At 37.1% G+C, this 17,113-nt stretch overlaps 1 protein-coding gene across 5 annotated transcripts in view; it reads right to left on the bottom strand.

The window, feature by feature from the left end:
- The window catches only part of LAMA2 (laminin subunit alpha 2), a 337,231-nt gene continuing 320,118 nt past the window's right edge, over nucleotides 1-17,113 (bottom strand). For 4 of the 5 annotated variants that reach the window (XM_085217335.1, XM_085217334.1, XM_085217332.1 and 1 more), the window contains 10 exons: nucleotides 14,512-14,688; nucleotides 13,489-13,702; nucleotides 11,292-11,351; nucleotides 8,744-8,856; nucleotides 7,183-7,372; nucleotides 5,032-5,187; nucleotides 2,467-2,620; nucleotides 1,980-2,110; nucleotides 1,143-1,365; nucleotides 1-276 (listed from right to left, as the gene is read on the bottom strand). In XM_085217335.1, coding sequence (XP_085073461.1) covers nucleotides 122-276; nucleotides 1,143-1,365; nucleotides 1,980-2,110; nucleotides 2,467-2,620; nucleotides 5,032-5,187; nucleotides 7,183-7,372; nucleotides 8,744-8,856; nucleotides 11,292-11,351; nucleotides 13,489-13,702; nucleotides 14,512-14,688 — 1,573 coding nt within the window. In that variant the 3' untranslated portion in view covers nucleotides 1-121. The remainder of the gene's footprint in view (nucleotides 277-1,142; nucleotides 1,366-1,979; nucleotides 2,111-2,466; nucleotides 2,621-5,031; nucleotides 5,188-7,182; nucleotides 7,373-8,743; nucleotides 8,857-11,291; nucleotides 11,352-13,488; nucleotides 13,703-14,511; nucleotides 14,689-17,113) is intronic. The other variant, XM_085217333.1, reaches the window with a different exon arrangement.

Consider the following 17,113-nt stretch of genomic DNA (forward strand, 5'->3'; position numbering starts at 1 on the left):
TACTTGCATGAAGACATTTTATTATGAATGCAATGTGTATATATAGGCTTTTTTGTTTGTTGGTTTTATGTTTTTAGTCTGAAATGCTTATATGAACAGGCCCATATGAGCTGAATGACAGTTAGCTTGCAGGGCATGACACCTGAACACCCTTCAGCTCCAGAGCTTTGCTGAAGTTAATCTCTTGAGGTTTAGCCGTACCCTTGGTGAGCTTCAGAGATCGAATACATCCTTTGAAACGAATGTTAGTGGTCAACCCAAACTGAGTCACACCATCTGAGGGAGGAGAAAAAAAAAAAGCAAAAGGAATTATATAAGTTTGAGTTGGTACTTCTGGCTTTTACTCAGATTTTTGTTTGCAAACTGGAGGGAAACAGTATGATAAATACAAGAGAATTGACCATTTGCAAACACTTTAATTGTGCTTTCAGAAAGCAAACTGCTATCAGATAAGATTGATTGTCTATGAACAGATGAACTAGCGTTCATTAACAACATAGCAGTAGATGAAGCTGCTGCAGAGCTCAGCCCAGTTTGGGGTTCTATTCAATTACTTCTACTGGAAGCAAGTTCCCTAAACACTTCCAGGCTACTGAGCAGCAAATTTTGTTTAGTTTCTTAAAAAAATAAAAAATAAAAAAATAAAAAAAATCACTATACAGAGAAGATATTTATTGGAAAGAGATGGTGATCTCTCATCTCTCTGTACAGACTGTTGTACACTTTTCAATTCCTTAAATTTCACAGGCTGATACATGCACAGTGCCTTGCTTTTTCAATGATATTCTTCCAGTGCGTTTAAATTTGTCAAATACTCCTACTACTTGATTACTAAACAAGAAGGTACTAAGTGAGAGGCTGCGTGCATTGTGAGCAGCAAGAGGCAGAAACTATTCCTGCTCTTTTTGACAGTATCTCCATTTGAGACTGTGCAGGGGGATTGGTGAGAAACCCTTAGGGATGCAGAACTTATTCTGAAATGGAGCTGGATGCAGAAACCAGAAATTTCAAGCCAAGTGATACAAATGCAGGTGCTTTTATCCATCAGCTTTAGTGTGCTTGTCCTAATTGCATTTAAGACATTATCAAGACAAGGTTACCAAAGCACAAAGTAAAGCATTATTTGTGCACTGAATGCTTACCGGGATATCCTCCAACAAAGACAGGGTCATTAGTGTCTGCTGAGGTTGAGGCCCTGTTTGGGCTGTTACCATCCACCTGTCTGTCATCCACAGTCAGCTCCAAATGGTGTTTGATCTTGTTTGCAACAACCTTGTGCCATTGCCCATCACACAAGCTGGCTGGTGCATCAGGCTCGTAGACAGCAGAGAATCGGCCGGCACCATTGTCAACATGAAACATCACCTGATATCAGGAGATGAATGTGAGCTAGTTCTCAAAATGGTTATACAGTTCTTATTTCTATTGCATTTTTGAGTATTTAAAATTGACATGCTCAGATTATGCACACAGAATCTGTTACTAAATCAAAACTTTAGTATGGATTGCTGGCTTTCATAGACTCAGGGAGGCTCTGCATTATGTCACTCAGATAAACATGAGTAGAAAAGTGCAAAATTGTTATATAGCTTGTCATTTTCTCATTTTTGCCTTAGTTTTTGAGTCCCCTCTCTAAATAGCTATCTTTAGTGATGGAATACTGACTGTTTCACTGGACCCTGAAGTAAAAGATATACGTAAGAAATTTGTATGATTTTACAGAAAAGTGTTGTCATCAAAGCTTTTCATATTCTTACTATTTAAGTATTGATGTTGCAGTTTTAGTAAGCTCAGGTGCTACAAAATCTTTTAGAAAATGTTTGTAGAAGTATAAGAACATCTTGTTGTATGGGAAGTGGCAAGTCCAGCACGTAAAATAATCCTGATGATATATCTTGAGATTGGAGTAGTAAGTTTGCATTTAAACTAAATGTGCTTCAAGAGCCGTTATATGGAGTCAAGACTGCCTGGCTACTCACTTTTCCATCCACTAATTCGATGCCAAGTCCATCCATTTTCTGGCTGCTGACTCCTAGAAGCACACTGTTCATTCGTGTTGTGCGGAATTCAAATTCCACAAGCAGATCTGTTCCCACCTTGTATGCACCAACTTGGAGAAAAAAGAGAAGGTGTAGTGAAGTGAAGAGAAACATTCAGTTACATTATTCCTAATAATTACACAGTGTGTTGCTGGAGTAATGCAAGATAGTTGCCCTCCATAATGTAGCACTATTAAGATACTCCATTTCACGTGAAATCATGAGAGAAATGATAATGGTGGCTGTACTGAGAATGAGGCCTTGCTTAGAAAGTCATGTATTCCATCTTTAGGCAAGGTAATTGAAAGTTCTAAGTGATATTTTTTCAGTGCTGGTCTCACCTTGCTTCCAGACAACAGCACTGAATGCTTGGAAAATAGCATCTCTTTTTCCTTTGTTCTTCCCCTGTCAACAAAATCACTGTTACCTGTTTTGGCAAAGCCTGTTCCATCGAAGTACGTTCCTTTCTGAGCAGTGACAAAGCATTTTCCAACACTGAAGCTTGAAGTTGGGTTATCCAGGTCAACAGGTGATTCTGTCATCTTAAAATTTCTGATGCAGCCATCAATGCTGTAGGTGACCTGCATTCCACATTTCAAACAAAATACATAACAGTGCTCAGCATAAAGGCCTAAATTTTATCATCAAAAACTACTTTTTCTCTGCTTCTCTTCTGGATTTATGGAACTGAATGAAACTTGAATTTTACATGGCTAATCCTTAATATCTGATTGTAATTGGAATCTAATCTCAGTTGCATGGAGGATGAATAACATTACTTTCCAGAGATGTGATCTGACACATCTTTTTGGCTTAATAGAGGGAACGTAAAATAATACACTGCATAATGAAACATAGCAAATTACATCAGCAATGCAGGAATTTAATGCCCTGTACTTTACCTTTTTAATTGACTAGCTTATGGCATTTTTAAGTAGACAAAGATATTGGATATAGTTCTCTGCGCTGCTGGTAATTTTGATTTTTTTTTTTTTTTTTTTTTCCTCCCTTTTAATCACTTTACTGTAGGCCTACTGTTGCATGATGAAACTGAGCTAATAAGTATAGGCATGTGCAAAAAATTAACAGAGCTTTTATGTAAGGGTTGTTGGTCACACATAATTCTTCACATAACCCTCTACAGAGTTAAACAGCCCCAGAGCTCTCCTCTCCTAGCTCTGCAGGAGCTGCATCTTAGTTCTCAGCTTTAGATAAAGGCCTGACTTAGTGAAAGAGAGAAAAATGATAAACACTTTCAAGAAGAAAAGTAACAGTAGTAGGAAGGAGGAGAGAAAAAATCAACATGTAAAATGCTGTGAAGAAATATATTACAGATGTGTACAGATATGTTATGGATACAGAAAGGAGGAAGATATACCTGCAGAGGGAAGTCTTGATTCTTCACACAATGCCACATTATATGCAGAGGGTTATATAGCTTATTAGTACTAAATAAACCTGTACAAAATGTTCACTAAATCTTTAAAAATGCCAGTGAATATATTTAGTTCTGATCTGAGTAATGCTTTCTATCAGATTTTTCATAAGACCTTTTTCTAGTTTCTAAGTGAAAATCATCTCCATGTCTACATATTTTGTTACTAAGAAACTCCATACCACAAAATAAATCTTGCCATCTTTACTGTGAAAATCAATCATAGAAATGCAAGATTTTAGACAACTTAATAACATTCTGTACTTAAAAACTCAAGTTTCCATGTAGAAAAGCAAACCTGGTTACGTTTTAATATAAAAGGCTGTGACAATTCAGAAAAAGCTGAATTTTGAGTGCTAAAAATGTGACATCTGCTGGAGCCAAACAAGTAGGTGTCATTTCTCTGCACTGAAGAGGAAGCCAGCTCACCTACTGGTATGTACTAGACTGACGCCTAAAGAGGTTGATGTCTATTTAGCAGAAAGCCCTAAGTAGGATATTACTTGCTTTCAACTTTGCTTCAGAGACTTTATGTGAAGCCTACAACACAATATTCTATTAATACATCATGAGACGTATTTTACTGAGAATGACTGAATGGCAGGCAATGATTTTTATCTTCTGTGAATGACATTTGAAGTCACAGCTTCATTAAATCCCAAAGCACTTAAGACTGACAGAATCTGACATGATTTTTATTGCCAGACTGAGCTGTTTATCTGCTTGGGTTCCCTCTATTACTTCTCACAAGGAGCAATAGGTAAGGATTTAGTGTTACCTTTCTTCTTAGATTATTATTTGTAAATTGCAGTTGTATTTCAAAGAATGTAATTTGATAGTACTAGGAATTAAGCTTAGGGTAGCTATGTATGTTTTTGTTCTCCATGCCTCAGATATGTTTATGTAAATCCACATGGTCTTGGTGAGGGAACACTTTCTATTTAATCCTACTACGCTTAAGCCAGAATTATGCTTGACCTCTCTGGTCATTTGTTTACAAAGTTATCTTTTGTGTCAGCAAGGAAGCAGGGCATTTAAACTGAAACAGTGATAAATATGCACATTTGAGGAAAACAGAGTTTTCATGGTCTACTACAAAACGTTGTCTTGGCTGGGTTAGTAATAACAACACAAACCCAACTACTATAGTAAGCAGCAGAAGCACAGGATACTTTATCCAGGATAGTTTTGGCTTCTGCTGCTTCTCTTAGGAGATGCTTTCACTATTTATTGTGCTACCTAATGCTAGATGAATTATGGCCAAGAGAAAAGGCAAGTAGCATTCAGGATCTTATTCTCTGGCTGTGTAGTGATCCAAGTGGATACTTGGATCAAGTTACCGAGTTACTTTTCTGTAACAATAACTGCTTGCTATTACTAGTTTTTTGCATTAACTGGATTCTAAGTCCAGTCCTCCCACAGACAGAAAGTAATATATCTTCTGTAAAGTCCACTTTATCAAAATTCTTAAGTAGTCTCTGAAAAAACAAAACTGGGAAGGCATGGATACTGATCAAGGCATACTTAAGGAGTGTTGGGATACTTAGTGAAACTTACCGGACCAATTCTTCTAGTTGTGTAGTTTACAGGCAGTCCTCCAATGTACAGCATTCCCACAACATCCAATATATCAGCCTTTTTTGGACTAACAGTCCTGTTTGAGACACTATCTACTATGAGGATTCCTTCTTGCTTGGTTCTAATGACTTTTATCTAAAAAGAAGCACAAATGTAATACAATTACAGACAATTTCCTTATAACAGCTTCCAGATTGGACTGTTGAGCTCATTACAAAATTTATAACAATAACTGACAAAGTAGTGGTTAGCAGAAGTGTTTGAGTAGCAATTACGGATAGCGTCCATGGAACAGAGCTCCTGTATAAGGTTTTGCACAAAAACATGGTTGCCTTTTATTTAGACATGGTTCAGGGGACATCATGAGTATTATTTATTAGAATTACTGAAAAGATGTGGGATTGCTTTTGAAAGCTACATTACTGCTATCATAGACACGCTACAATATTCTTTTTCCTAGAGTCAAACAGTAATGTTAAGTACTAAAAATAGCAAATGCTGAATGATTAAAGCATGCGTTGCAAAGTTTTGTTATGGTATGGTCAGGGTATTACTGAGATTGTGATTCCTTTAGATTGAGTGTACCTCAAATCACAGTTCAGGCTGGAGCAGTGCCAGCTGTGTTTGCAAAGCTTCTGTTCAGAAAATTGGGCTGTGGCTGTGAATTGCACTGAAGACATGCAGATGCTGCAAAGTTGATGAGGTTCTGTCCCAACAACTGAAGGCTAATTTCTGTTTGAAGAGAGTAGGCCTGATGGAAACATTTCATCTTAAACTATTTCAAAGATTTTTTTTCTGCTTTCTTAAAAACAATGTGTGATCTTTTATTAAAGAGAGATTGCCTTTCTCCTAGCCCTCCAAAATGGATTTTCATTTGCTTTTTGGGAGTTCTGAATTTAGACTGGCCTCCGTTCTTTCCTATAAAAATGGCTTTTACTACAAGGGTTCATCTCTCACAGAGTGTCAAATTGCATTCCCAATGAGGATAGCCTTGCATTAAGAAATAGATATTCCAGTTAGTATATTTAGAATATAGAGAAAACAAGGCTAAAAGTGCAAAACACATTTGTTCCGTATTTATAGAAGGTCATAGCAGAAACGAGTGTTAGTTCACTGCCAGAATTCTAAGGCAGTAGGTAAAACTCATGAAATAATGACTACAACTTTATCTTTTCCCCTTATGAAACTACCTTGTATTTAGGGTGTTTGCTTGCACCAAAATGGTCCTGAAATCCAATGAAAATAAAATTCCTATGGTACAGTTGAGAATGAAGCAGAGAGGGATCAAGGATGATTACAAAAAGGGTGTGGTATGACCAAATCAAGCTCTTACCCAAATGCAATTACATTTACTCATTTGGTGTTAGAATTGCAGATAGTGATTATACCAACATCAGTTTCAAAATGTAATAACTACTATTGCATATAACTGGAATACATAGTCACCTGTTTTCTTCTGTGTCTTTATTGTTGCTTTCAAGCTTTTATTTTACCTAATAAGTATATATGCATCTGTTGTCCTTGGCCCAATAAATACAGAATATCATGGTTGTGTTATTGTTCCTTCCCTTACCACTAGAAAGTCACTTGTGGCATATATCGATAAATGAGTCCTCTCATAAATTCACAAAACAGGCTGACAAATGCATTCATGAATATAAAATATATTCTCTAATGAACTGAATTAATGTTGCATGTTGAATGTTTTTTTTTCTTTTTTTCTTGTTCTTAGCATTGTGTCTGAACAGTGACATTATCAACATTTTAACAGCTGGCTTTAAAGGTGTATTGAAACATGATAAGTTGATGCTCACTGGAGTCCTATTAGGAGGAAGGAACATTTCTGAAGCTCCTCACAATACTTGGGACATATTCCAAATATGTTCTGTAACATACATTTCTTGGAGGAGAAATTTCAAAGATCAACGCTAATATTTTTTTGATAGGTATGCAGTATGCTCTCCTAACATTATGCCTTAACGCACACATTTTGCAGAGTACAGAAATGTCTAATTGAAGGCTTAGCTTGTTATACTACATTTTTGCAAATATCTTAGGGCAAAACAAAGCTCTGTCAGCTTAGTTTTTCCTTAAGATATAGGGAGTAATTTAGATTAGAGACTGTAATACCTTGTGCCACTGGCCATCATTTATTTTATTGGGAATCATTGTGTTGGTGTCTCCACTCCCCAGATCATAGCTGAAGTAAGGCAGTCCATTCTTTATCTGAACAGTAGCAAAATCAGCATGGTTGATGCGGGCCATATAAAACAGCAAGCCAGAGTCAGCCATTGTTCGGACTTCAAATTCAATTGTAAGTCTGAAAATCAAACAAGAGCAAAAGAGATAATGGAGTCAAAGAGAAGGTTATTCAGAGTTGCGCAGTAGAGAAAATACCTTTTTGCATTCATCTAACAAAACTTTACAGTTTGTAAAAATGAGTTTACAAGTGCGATTTACTTGTCCATCGGGGGTTAGGCAAAATAATTTGGTCATGTGTATGTTGCATTTCACGTACATCTGATTCTTGACATGTGAGCATTCATTAGCCCTGTTACTGTGGAAATACAGAAGTGCAAATTTGGAATAGAATTTGGAGATTCAGTTTCTCAGCTGCAGCTGTCACTGCTGGAAAATCCCAGCATTTGTAAAATTCCAGCAGCGGTACCCATCATTCAGACACATAATGTTCACAGAGAGGAGAAGGCCCTAGTGACATTCAGCAAATGCTGAGTGTCTAATGAGTTCTACTGCCTGAAGACAGGTTACAAAACTTTTAAAGAGGCAGAGAGAATACTTTACAGTTGGAATATTAGGCACTAATTACCTGAAAGTAGTTGATCATATAAATATCTAAAATCATTGCATGAAATTGGTCAGGCCTGGATTCTGATTTGAAAAGATGTGTGAGGACCATAGGATTATATTTTTCTTTTAATTGTTTTCCTAGTTTTCTAAAACTAGTATAAGTAAAATATACAGTATAGTCTCTCTACAGGTAACAAGTAAGTAGGAGGCTGGTGGACTTGTAAATTAGTACAGCAGTAAAAATGCCCACTGGTGCAATACAGCATTTTTCTTAATAATGTGTCTTCACAGCAAAAGTGAACAATTAACAAGTTATAGCTTCCCAAGCCTGCTGAAAACATCTGCATTTCTAGAAGAAGCTCTTGGAACTCCTTTGTGAGTCAGTGTGGGTGGGAGGGGAAATGTAGCTGTACATTAGGAGGTCAGTGTCATTTTGTCTGTTTACTGTGCAAGCCTAATCTTACCTACTGCAAGAAAGGGACTATAACGTTGTCTTATTACAAGAAATTAAGTTACTGAACCAAGAAACTTCTTTCTGAAAAGTGATCTATGAACTCAATCACATGAATTGGTTAAATTCTTTTCTGCTTTTTTTTTTTCTTTTTTTTTTTTCTTTTTTCCCCCCAAAGTCAGTTTAGAATCTGCATGTGCCTGAAAATTTACAAAAATTTAAAATGCTTTTGTGAGGGCTACTGAGATGGGCAGTTCATTGCCTAGATTTTACATTTTATGCTACTTATGTTTTTGCAATGGAAGGAATTAGACATGGAATATGGTCATTTTTAGATTATGCCCATGACTGTGGGAGAAGCTTTTGTGACTCTTATAAGTGGCATTTTATTTTCATGTTATTTCATCAAAATTCATTATCAAAATAACATACCTGTTTTTCACTTTGGTGTCATCAAATGCTACAGCAATATGGCTGTTCCTTGAAAGACCAAATTGCTTGCCACCTTCCAAAATGCTTGGTTCTGTGTCGGCAGCACAGGAATCCTGCAAAATATACAATGGTCATGCAAACTTTGTATTTTTGTATATCACCTGTGTACAGGATGGAAGTCCTCCAACAGCTCAGGAATCAGAATATTTCTGCTAGTTTAGACGCTGGCCTTGCACTTCTCTGGTGTGTTGATGTCTCCCCAGGCTAGTGAAGTTATAAAGTAGTATGACAGGAACTTGCTTTAAAAGCAGAGCTCATTAAGTCGGTTGTAAAAGCAAATAAAAGTGATATATTAGCATTGCTGCTTTCATGCCATCAGTGGGTATTTACAAGATTCTTAAGTGATTTCAAGGCAGCTCGCTGTACTCCTCTCTCATATAACTGAGTTTTACACCATAGGATCCGTCTTACAGAAATGAGGTCAGACTTCAAATTTAAGGAGATGCTATCCTGTCAACTTCCAGTTAACTTAAAAATAATGAGCTAAAAGTATCTACAGATCTTGCACCTGTCAATGAGCCTTCATTTTTTCCACATATATACATATTTATATTTTTTTATGATTTTTTTGTTTGTTTGTTTAATATGTTGACGTTTCCTCTGTTGTGGCTAAAAGGCTCACACCAACGGTAAGGGAAGCAATTAATTGATTTATAGAAGGTAACAACTTTTTAAACTTCTTGAATCATCTAATGCAGACACTACCTGGCATGTAAATGAAGAACCCCCACCCTGCCTGCTTTATTTTTATTAAATTTAGAGTGATACAACAACAGCAGGTAAAACACCTCTGCCAGTATAATTTCCCCTTTTTAACATCATCAGGTCTTTAAATCTTTGGCCCTGAAGCTCTAGGATGCAGCTGCCTGGGGCAATGAGAGACCATGGTAATTACCAGCTCCTACTCATGCCTAGCTTTTGCCTCCCACTGAGAGTATTGTGAAGAAACCGCTTAGAAGATCTAACACAAGGACAACAATACTACAGGGAAAAAAACAATTGTTGATAGCTGCAAGCTCTGTTTTTAAGCATTGCGCCTGATGTCATTTGGAGTTGGTGGCAGTCTCTTATTTGAGCCCAACTCAGCGGGGACCTGCAAATTACAAAGTGCAGTGCTTTACTGACAAAGAACTCTTTCTGCAAAACATTTGGGAAATGTCATGAGTGACTCATCAGGCACTGAGATTTCAGCTGCAGAGGAAATTTCTTTCTCCCTTTCAGTCAGGTTTTCAGTGCTGTTGTATTTTTTGCTTTACACGTCATAGAGACCTTCACAACGGTGCAGAGAACTTCTAAAATTAATTTTCCACAATTAATGCTCTGTAGAGTAGAACACCATACATTAGGACACATCAATGTGCAAGAGGGGAGTAGGGGTGGGGGGGAGGACAAGGAAAATTCAGCAGGTCCAAAGAAAGTTATGAATGTGTGATAACAGACTTCCAATGAGCATTAAACAGAACTGCATTCCAAAAGCGCCGGGTAGAATTGAAAATTATTTAATTAGTTTAATATTTATGAGTTTGTCTTTTAGCTTAATAGCTACATTAGTAATAGATCATATACGTATCAATCTCTATCTGTACATAATACCTTCTGTAGCATTTGGGCTTGTTAAAAGCTGGAGAAAAGGACTAGCTGCTGGTACTAGAATGACAGGAAAGAACAGAAAAATAAACTAATACATGCTTTCCTGTGGAACACTTTTACATATTTAATCTATAGAGGACACGTTCTGACATTCAGTTGACTCCTAGGCTGGTTTCTGTTAGAGAAGGCTCTGGCCCAGACTCTGTGGCTGCTCTCCTGCAGCAGCAAAAGCTACAGTTTTTCTGCATTTCAGCAGGAGGACTGTACGGAAATGTGAGATGTGAGGGAACGTGCTGGACACACCTATGATGGTTGGAATTGTACCAAGCATATAGCAGTTTATCATGGATAAATATTGATCAATAAAAGTCAGCATCCATTGGGTTGATGGGGAAATGTCAGTAAAAGAAAGAAATATCAATAGAGTGTGCTTGCAGGTTTTATTTAGAAGGTTTTATTTAGAACCTTATTTCTACTTTCATTTTAGCTAAGGACAGACAGCTTTAAAGCCTCCACAAGACTGCCAAGTTAGCACAGATTATTGGCCTATATTAAAATATTCTCGCTCTGTTTTCTCTGTAACAGCTTTAAGGTATCTTACATTTAAACGAGGCTGCTCAATAATCTCCTATATTACCTGAGAGCCTCAAGACTAAACTCTTCAGCTGCATTTTCAGGTATCAGGTACTCAGCTGGTAAATCAAGGAGAAGGAATCACAGTGAAAATGAAGAACAGAGAAGCCCACTGGTGGACTATGTCACACATTCTCTCCAGCCAGTGCTGTATTAGTAATCACAGGGAACGTAGAAAAAAGGGAACACGAGAGAAGCAGCACTCACAGCTCCTTGGATTGTGTTAATAAAGCAATGAAGTAACGCTTGGAAAAATGGAAGGTACCGTCATGGGGTCAAATGCAGGCGTAATGCTGGCACTCTTCATTTCAGCGGCAAGCGAGTCCTGAGAAGCAGTGAATAATATGAGGCAGAAGCAGCAATTACCCAAGCACTGGTCTCAGCTGAGAAACATTTTGGCACTCGCAGGAAGCAGTGACAGCAGAGTAGTGACCAATGTATTTCCCAACTCTTGTACTTCTAGATCATGTTGCCTTTAGTAGGGATATGTAATTTTTTTTTTGTTTGTTTGTTCGGGATTTAACTCCCACTCTCCGCAAAAATACACAGTGGAGATTTAAAAGAACCTCTAAAAGGTCTTAAATGAAACAGATAGCTCATTCAGACCTCTTAAGTGGAAATGATTTTTTTTATGCTGTGTGTTCTTCATATACAGTATTTTTAAACTGGGCTTCTGTCTAAGTGTAATTGTCTCATTATTAAACCTTAGTTAATTATTATGTTGCAATATTTCCTAGAAAAATACTTTGGAAAACTTAAGCAAATGTAAAAAATAGTCCAGAAGCTTGCCTTATTTAATGTAGTTTCAGATTTTTGGAACACTAGAATGTCTCGTTTTTCCAAGTAAGAAAGTGGAATAGTGTTTTATTTGGATTTTTATTCTGAATACCAATTCAAGTTATCACTGTTCTAGATACTTTATACAAAACTCTCCTAGTTAACACCTGAAACTATTTCCATTTTAACAAAGAGATAATGCTCCAGTTTTCTCTCTCAAATATTTCATGCTCTTTGTTTTGACTGCACTCTTTTAGAACCGTGATCATTAAGACTGGCTAACCCTTTTTACTTTGTCATTGCATGGTTCCTTATCTTTGTATGATAACCTCACTATGCTGTGTATTTGCTAACATTTAACTACAAACAAAGACGGATCAGAGCCCTTGTATTACAACAACTCCACCTCGTGGGAGTTAATCAAAATGCTGTCCTGAAGTATGAAAAGGACAGTATACGCAATTCTAGGCCAGAGAGCTAGGTATAAGTATGATGGAATCACAGAATTTTTTGAGTTGGAAGAGACTTTCCAGATACACAGGTGGTTGCATGTGTTTTGGTGCCTGACAAGTCCTAAATAAAACCACACTTGTGTGTGTATTTGGGCAATTATGGTGGCCGTGAATCTCAAACATAAATTAATGGTTTCTGACAAAAGTTTGTACCATTAATTTGGTAGAAAAACATTGCTAGATATCCTACTTATTTTCAGGAAAACCACGTATGAATTCTGAAAATGAGGCAGGTAACATGGAATGAGTGATGCAGTGAATTCAAGTTCATTTCTCTCTTGCTGACAGAATTACATCCTGATTAATCCTGACTTTCAGCTGGTTTGGGAGCTCCTTCACAAATGGTTAAAAAAGCCAATCTGAGAGAAACTGTCCAATTTACTAACTTGGTTGCACCTGATATGTGTGTATGTACATACTACACAAACTAAACTATATACTGTATAAAACTATGGTTTGTATACATATGTAACAAAATGCAAATACCTTTTCTCCTCAGGGTAATTTCCTGTGGATATATTATTCATTTTAATACTTAAATATTTAAGCTTATATCTGTTTTGGACAGTCACCAACTTGTAAAAGATATGCAACAGAAGTTTCATCTTAACTGTCACTGTATAAGGATTCTGTTATTTAGCTTCTTAAGATCTCTGGCAACCACTATGGAGCTCGATTCAGCATTGACTGGGGTTTTGGTTGTAAAGTTCCAGGACAAAATTTATAAAATAGTGCTGGAGGAGTTGCCATATAAAACACCTTTAGTCTACCTGTTTCTTCAATCCTGTCACTGAATTGGCTGTTATCACATGCTACAGAGAACAACATAAGAAATGTTATAATGACAGGGATTTCCCACAGGAAAATTTCATTTCCAATTCTGATCAGGTATTGATGGATTTACATCCTGGTGAGTGTTCAGGGCTAAGTATGCAAGCCAAATGAAATTATTATTGCTACATCCTTTTTTAAAATACTGTTGAGACAATCCAAGCAAATATAATCAAATGGATTTCCATTATCCACACATTTTGCTGACAAGGTGTTCCCTATGTGGCATCTTGCTGAATTGTTACTATTTTTTGACAAATTACTATTGATGGCTCATTTTTCATTTTTGCCTCATAAGAAAAACTTTTCAAACTTTAACTAGGTGAAGTAATCTACACTTACAAGTGGGGACGATATAGATGTTGGAGGAGGTGGAGAGCCTCTAGCAGGAGGTGTCTCTGCTGTTTCTTTCTCTTCATCTGGCTGAGGTTGGATCAGGACTGTTGAATGAATTGGTTTATCTTCTTCCTCTGATGGCCTGGCCTCTGGTTCCAGAGAGGGACACCGGCCAATATCTGCATTTTCAAAGGTCACGTGTTGAGCGAAGTCCATGGGGCTGAGAACACATGAAGAAATCAAGGTTTGCTATTAGTTTTTCCACTACTTTGCCACCTATTTTTATCAAATAGCTATACACTGCAGTTCATTTCCATTTCACAGGACACGACTGCCAAGATTAAACCATCTGGTTTAATTACTGAGGTAAGACACTTAAATTAGAAGGGAAAGTCATCACTTGCCTTCCTGCCTACAGTTAGTACAGAGGCATGCATGCTCACTGGCAAGTTCTGTTGGCCTAGGAAGGCTGAATCACATGGTAGAGGGGACCTTCTCTCTCTGCTGGAGTGTGGACTAATGAGATTCTAATTTAAGTTCTTGATCTATGTTAAAGTTTTATATAAAAGAAAAAAAAAAAGAGAAAAATGGACCTGCGGTAGAGGTTTTACTTTATTCAGTGTCCTCTTTCTTTTCACTTAAATATTCCTTCCAGATTATTGTAGTAAGTACTTTCCACAAAGTAAATTAATCTCCTCAGTATTTCTTAGAATTTGGATGCTCTTGGAGATCAGCCTCACTTACATAAAAGACAATGTTGGACTCCATAAATACCTATCACTGAGGTAAGCCTTACTGTAGTGTTACTGTTGAATCTTTCAGGTCTATTTTATGGTTAAACAGGTAAGCACTATATAGTCTGTAAAAGAGTTCATTAATTGTGCATCATATCACAGACAAAAATGCAAGGTCATATTAAGAAAACAGAACATGTTATAGAACTTGTTGTTATGATTTGCTGCAACAATGAGGCTTCTTTTGGTAGCCAAGGCATTTAAACAAACATCTGTTGGCATTAGCGCAACTTACGTGGCGTTAATGACGAGATTCCATATACAGCCCTCAAATGGTGGTATGTTTCTGAGAGGCGCAGTGTGAAACTGAGAAGAAGTACCCCCGACAAAGAGTTTCCTAACGGAGATGGGCTGGTCTGTTGGCAGTCTCTGAGACTGGACTTTGTCTTCATCTACTTGAACAATGAACATCCTGTAGGGGGAAAAAAACCCAAACATTTAAAGCAAAAAATACGTATTCTGGTTATCGCTTGTATTGGCATTACCATTTCGCACGCCCTATTTGCTCCTGCAGCAGCTATTACACTGAATGAACCCAAATGCTGTAATTAGTGATTTACACTAAATGAATATTAACCCTTTAGGAGGTTTCCAGTTACTGCTGTGCTTCCTTGGTAGATCTCCAACAGAGCTTGGCAAAATGGTGCTGCGGAAAGGCAGTAACATCAGCCTCTGGATGAACAGTAAGAAGTGGTTTGTAGTGTGACAGCAGTGAATGGCAGGAACCAAGCCTGCTATACCGTGATGCTACATAGTCATACTGTGCTCAGTGGGATGGGAACAGCAGGGGGTTGCTTTTCATACGGCTCCTTATTTCCTGGTTTGTACACGCTATTATATTCTTGCAGGGGGGCAAACTGCAGACTGCTCTGATTGCAGGAATCAACTGCAGATAAGCACTGTATGCTTCCTAGAAGATCTATTGGTTTTTTAATTTATTTTTTTTTTTTTCCCCAAGGGAGATGGCAGAGCAGAATGTTTGATTCTTCATCACGCACTGATGCAAAGTGCTATACTTCACTCTCATGGGTACAACATAGGCTACAAGTTAAAGGCAAAGCTGTCCCACAGAATACACTGCTAAGGGCCTAAAGAAGATAAACTGTAGGCCTCTGAAATCACAGTACCACTGTCTGACCTAGCAGAGCCAAGAAATGGGGAAAAATGAGCAAACAAAATATATAAATGTGAAAGTATGTACCATATTTACGAAGAAACCTGTTAAAGAGAAAAGAAATTGAAAGAGTAGTTTTCCAAGCCATAGGATGTGTATACTGAGAAAGCAGTGTTAACATAAGTTCTGTGGAACCAACCTATAAAATAAGGTATAGCACTGAGAGTTAAAAAAAAAAAAAAAAAAAAAAAAAAAAAAAATGCTGTCTTTGAGGCCATTTACTATTGAATGATGGAACAATTTTTGAAGAAAATCTAGCTAAAGATGAGCTGAGTCATGAAGGTTGGATAATAACTACAGTATTTTTGAATGTGAATGTAGAATGTTATTTTGCATAATTTCTTTATATTGTAGAATTATATTTAATTCCTAATGTTGGGCATCAATGGAGTATTGAAAACGTTGATTGAAATGAGATCAATTTTCATACGTAAAATACTTGACTTTGTTATTTAGACAAGTTCTACACAGAACTGGATAGTTATTCAAGTACCTGAATTAAATAACTGACATACAGCATGTAAGCTTTCCAATTTCCTGATAAATGTGTGTGTGTGTTCATTTGGTCTGGAAAAAATGTAGAGTCAGAAAGTTGTACATTTTACAGAGGATTGGAGGAAGTGCATATTAAGTGTTTTGAGGGATCTAAGGAATCTCTAGGATTTTCCCCAGATCCCTCAGCAATAGAAAGGGAAAGATTTCTCTGGGGTCAAGGGAATAATTTAGGTTTTGTGAAGTGTCCCAGAGAGGATTTTTGTCTCCAATGCCTTCAGAGGAAGAATAGAGAAACAAGCCTGTCAGATCTTGAGTTATTCTTTGTGCTGCTGGATGGATAGTGATTGTTGACATCTTTGGCAGCTCACAAACATTTTATCTTATCTTTAGCCGTTACCATAGTAAACATTTTGGCACCAAGTGGAACCATACAATAATGTGCATTAGTTGTCAAACAGTATCCTATAATTACTTTAGAAGAGAAAGCAAATAGTTTACAATTACATGGGCAATTAGCCGTCTGGAGAGTTTTCAAATGACATCCCTCATATTTAATCAAATAAAGCTTGTGTTCACAGAGAGGAGGGTGTTAGTCTTAATTGATGTCTTTTCCCTCCATTTCAGCCTATAGAAACTTGTGAAGTTCAGACAAATTGTGTTGTAACAGAGCTACTTAAAAAAAAAAACCGTGATCATTCATCTAACACGCATCATCACTGGGTGGCATTGTGCAGCAAATATGTCTCTGTGTACTCTCACAGGTCAAGCTACTGTACTTACTATAGCGCTGCTGGAAAGGATTATCTTTGTTGTTGAGAGCTTATTATTATCATTACTGGATAATTGTGTTCTGTCACAGCAGCATGTAGTGTTTTGCCTAATGCAATAGTACATTTCCAAAGTAATTTTTTCTCCCAAGGAATTTGCAGTTTTATTATTTATGAGATTTATTTAATAATACAAAAGAAATTGAGATAAAAAAAAAATCATACTGCCAAAAAAAATAATAAAAAAAAGAAATAAAAAGCAGGTTAGAGAGAGGATAGAAGTTATGGAAGGGCAACTGGGGACTAGACAGACCAGATCTATTGCTCAAGGAGGCTGCGGTGTTACCGAGCATATAGTGAAGCTTAGCATTCAGTGTGCTTGAGTAAGCCTCTTCAATTAC

This window comes from Meleagris gallopavo, chromosome 2 (genome assembly GCF_905368555.1).
Source record: "Meleagris gallopavo chromosome 2, MGAL_WU_HG_1.1, whole genome shotgun sequence".
NCBI classification, from domain to species: domain Eukaryota; kingdom Metazoa; phylum Chordata; class Aves; order Galliformes; family Phasianidae; genus Meleagris; species Meleagris gallopavo.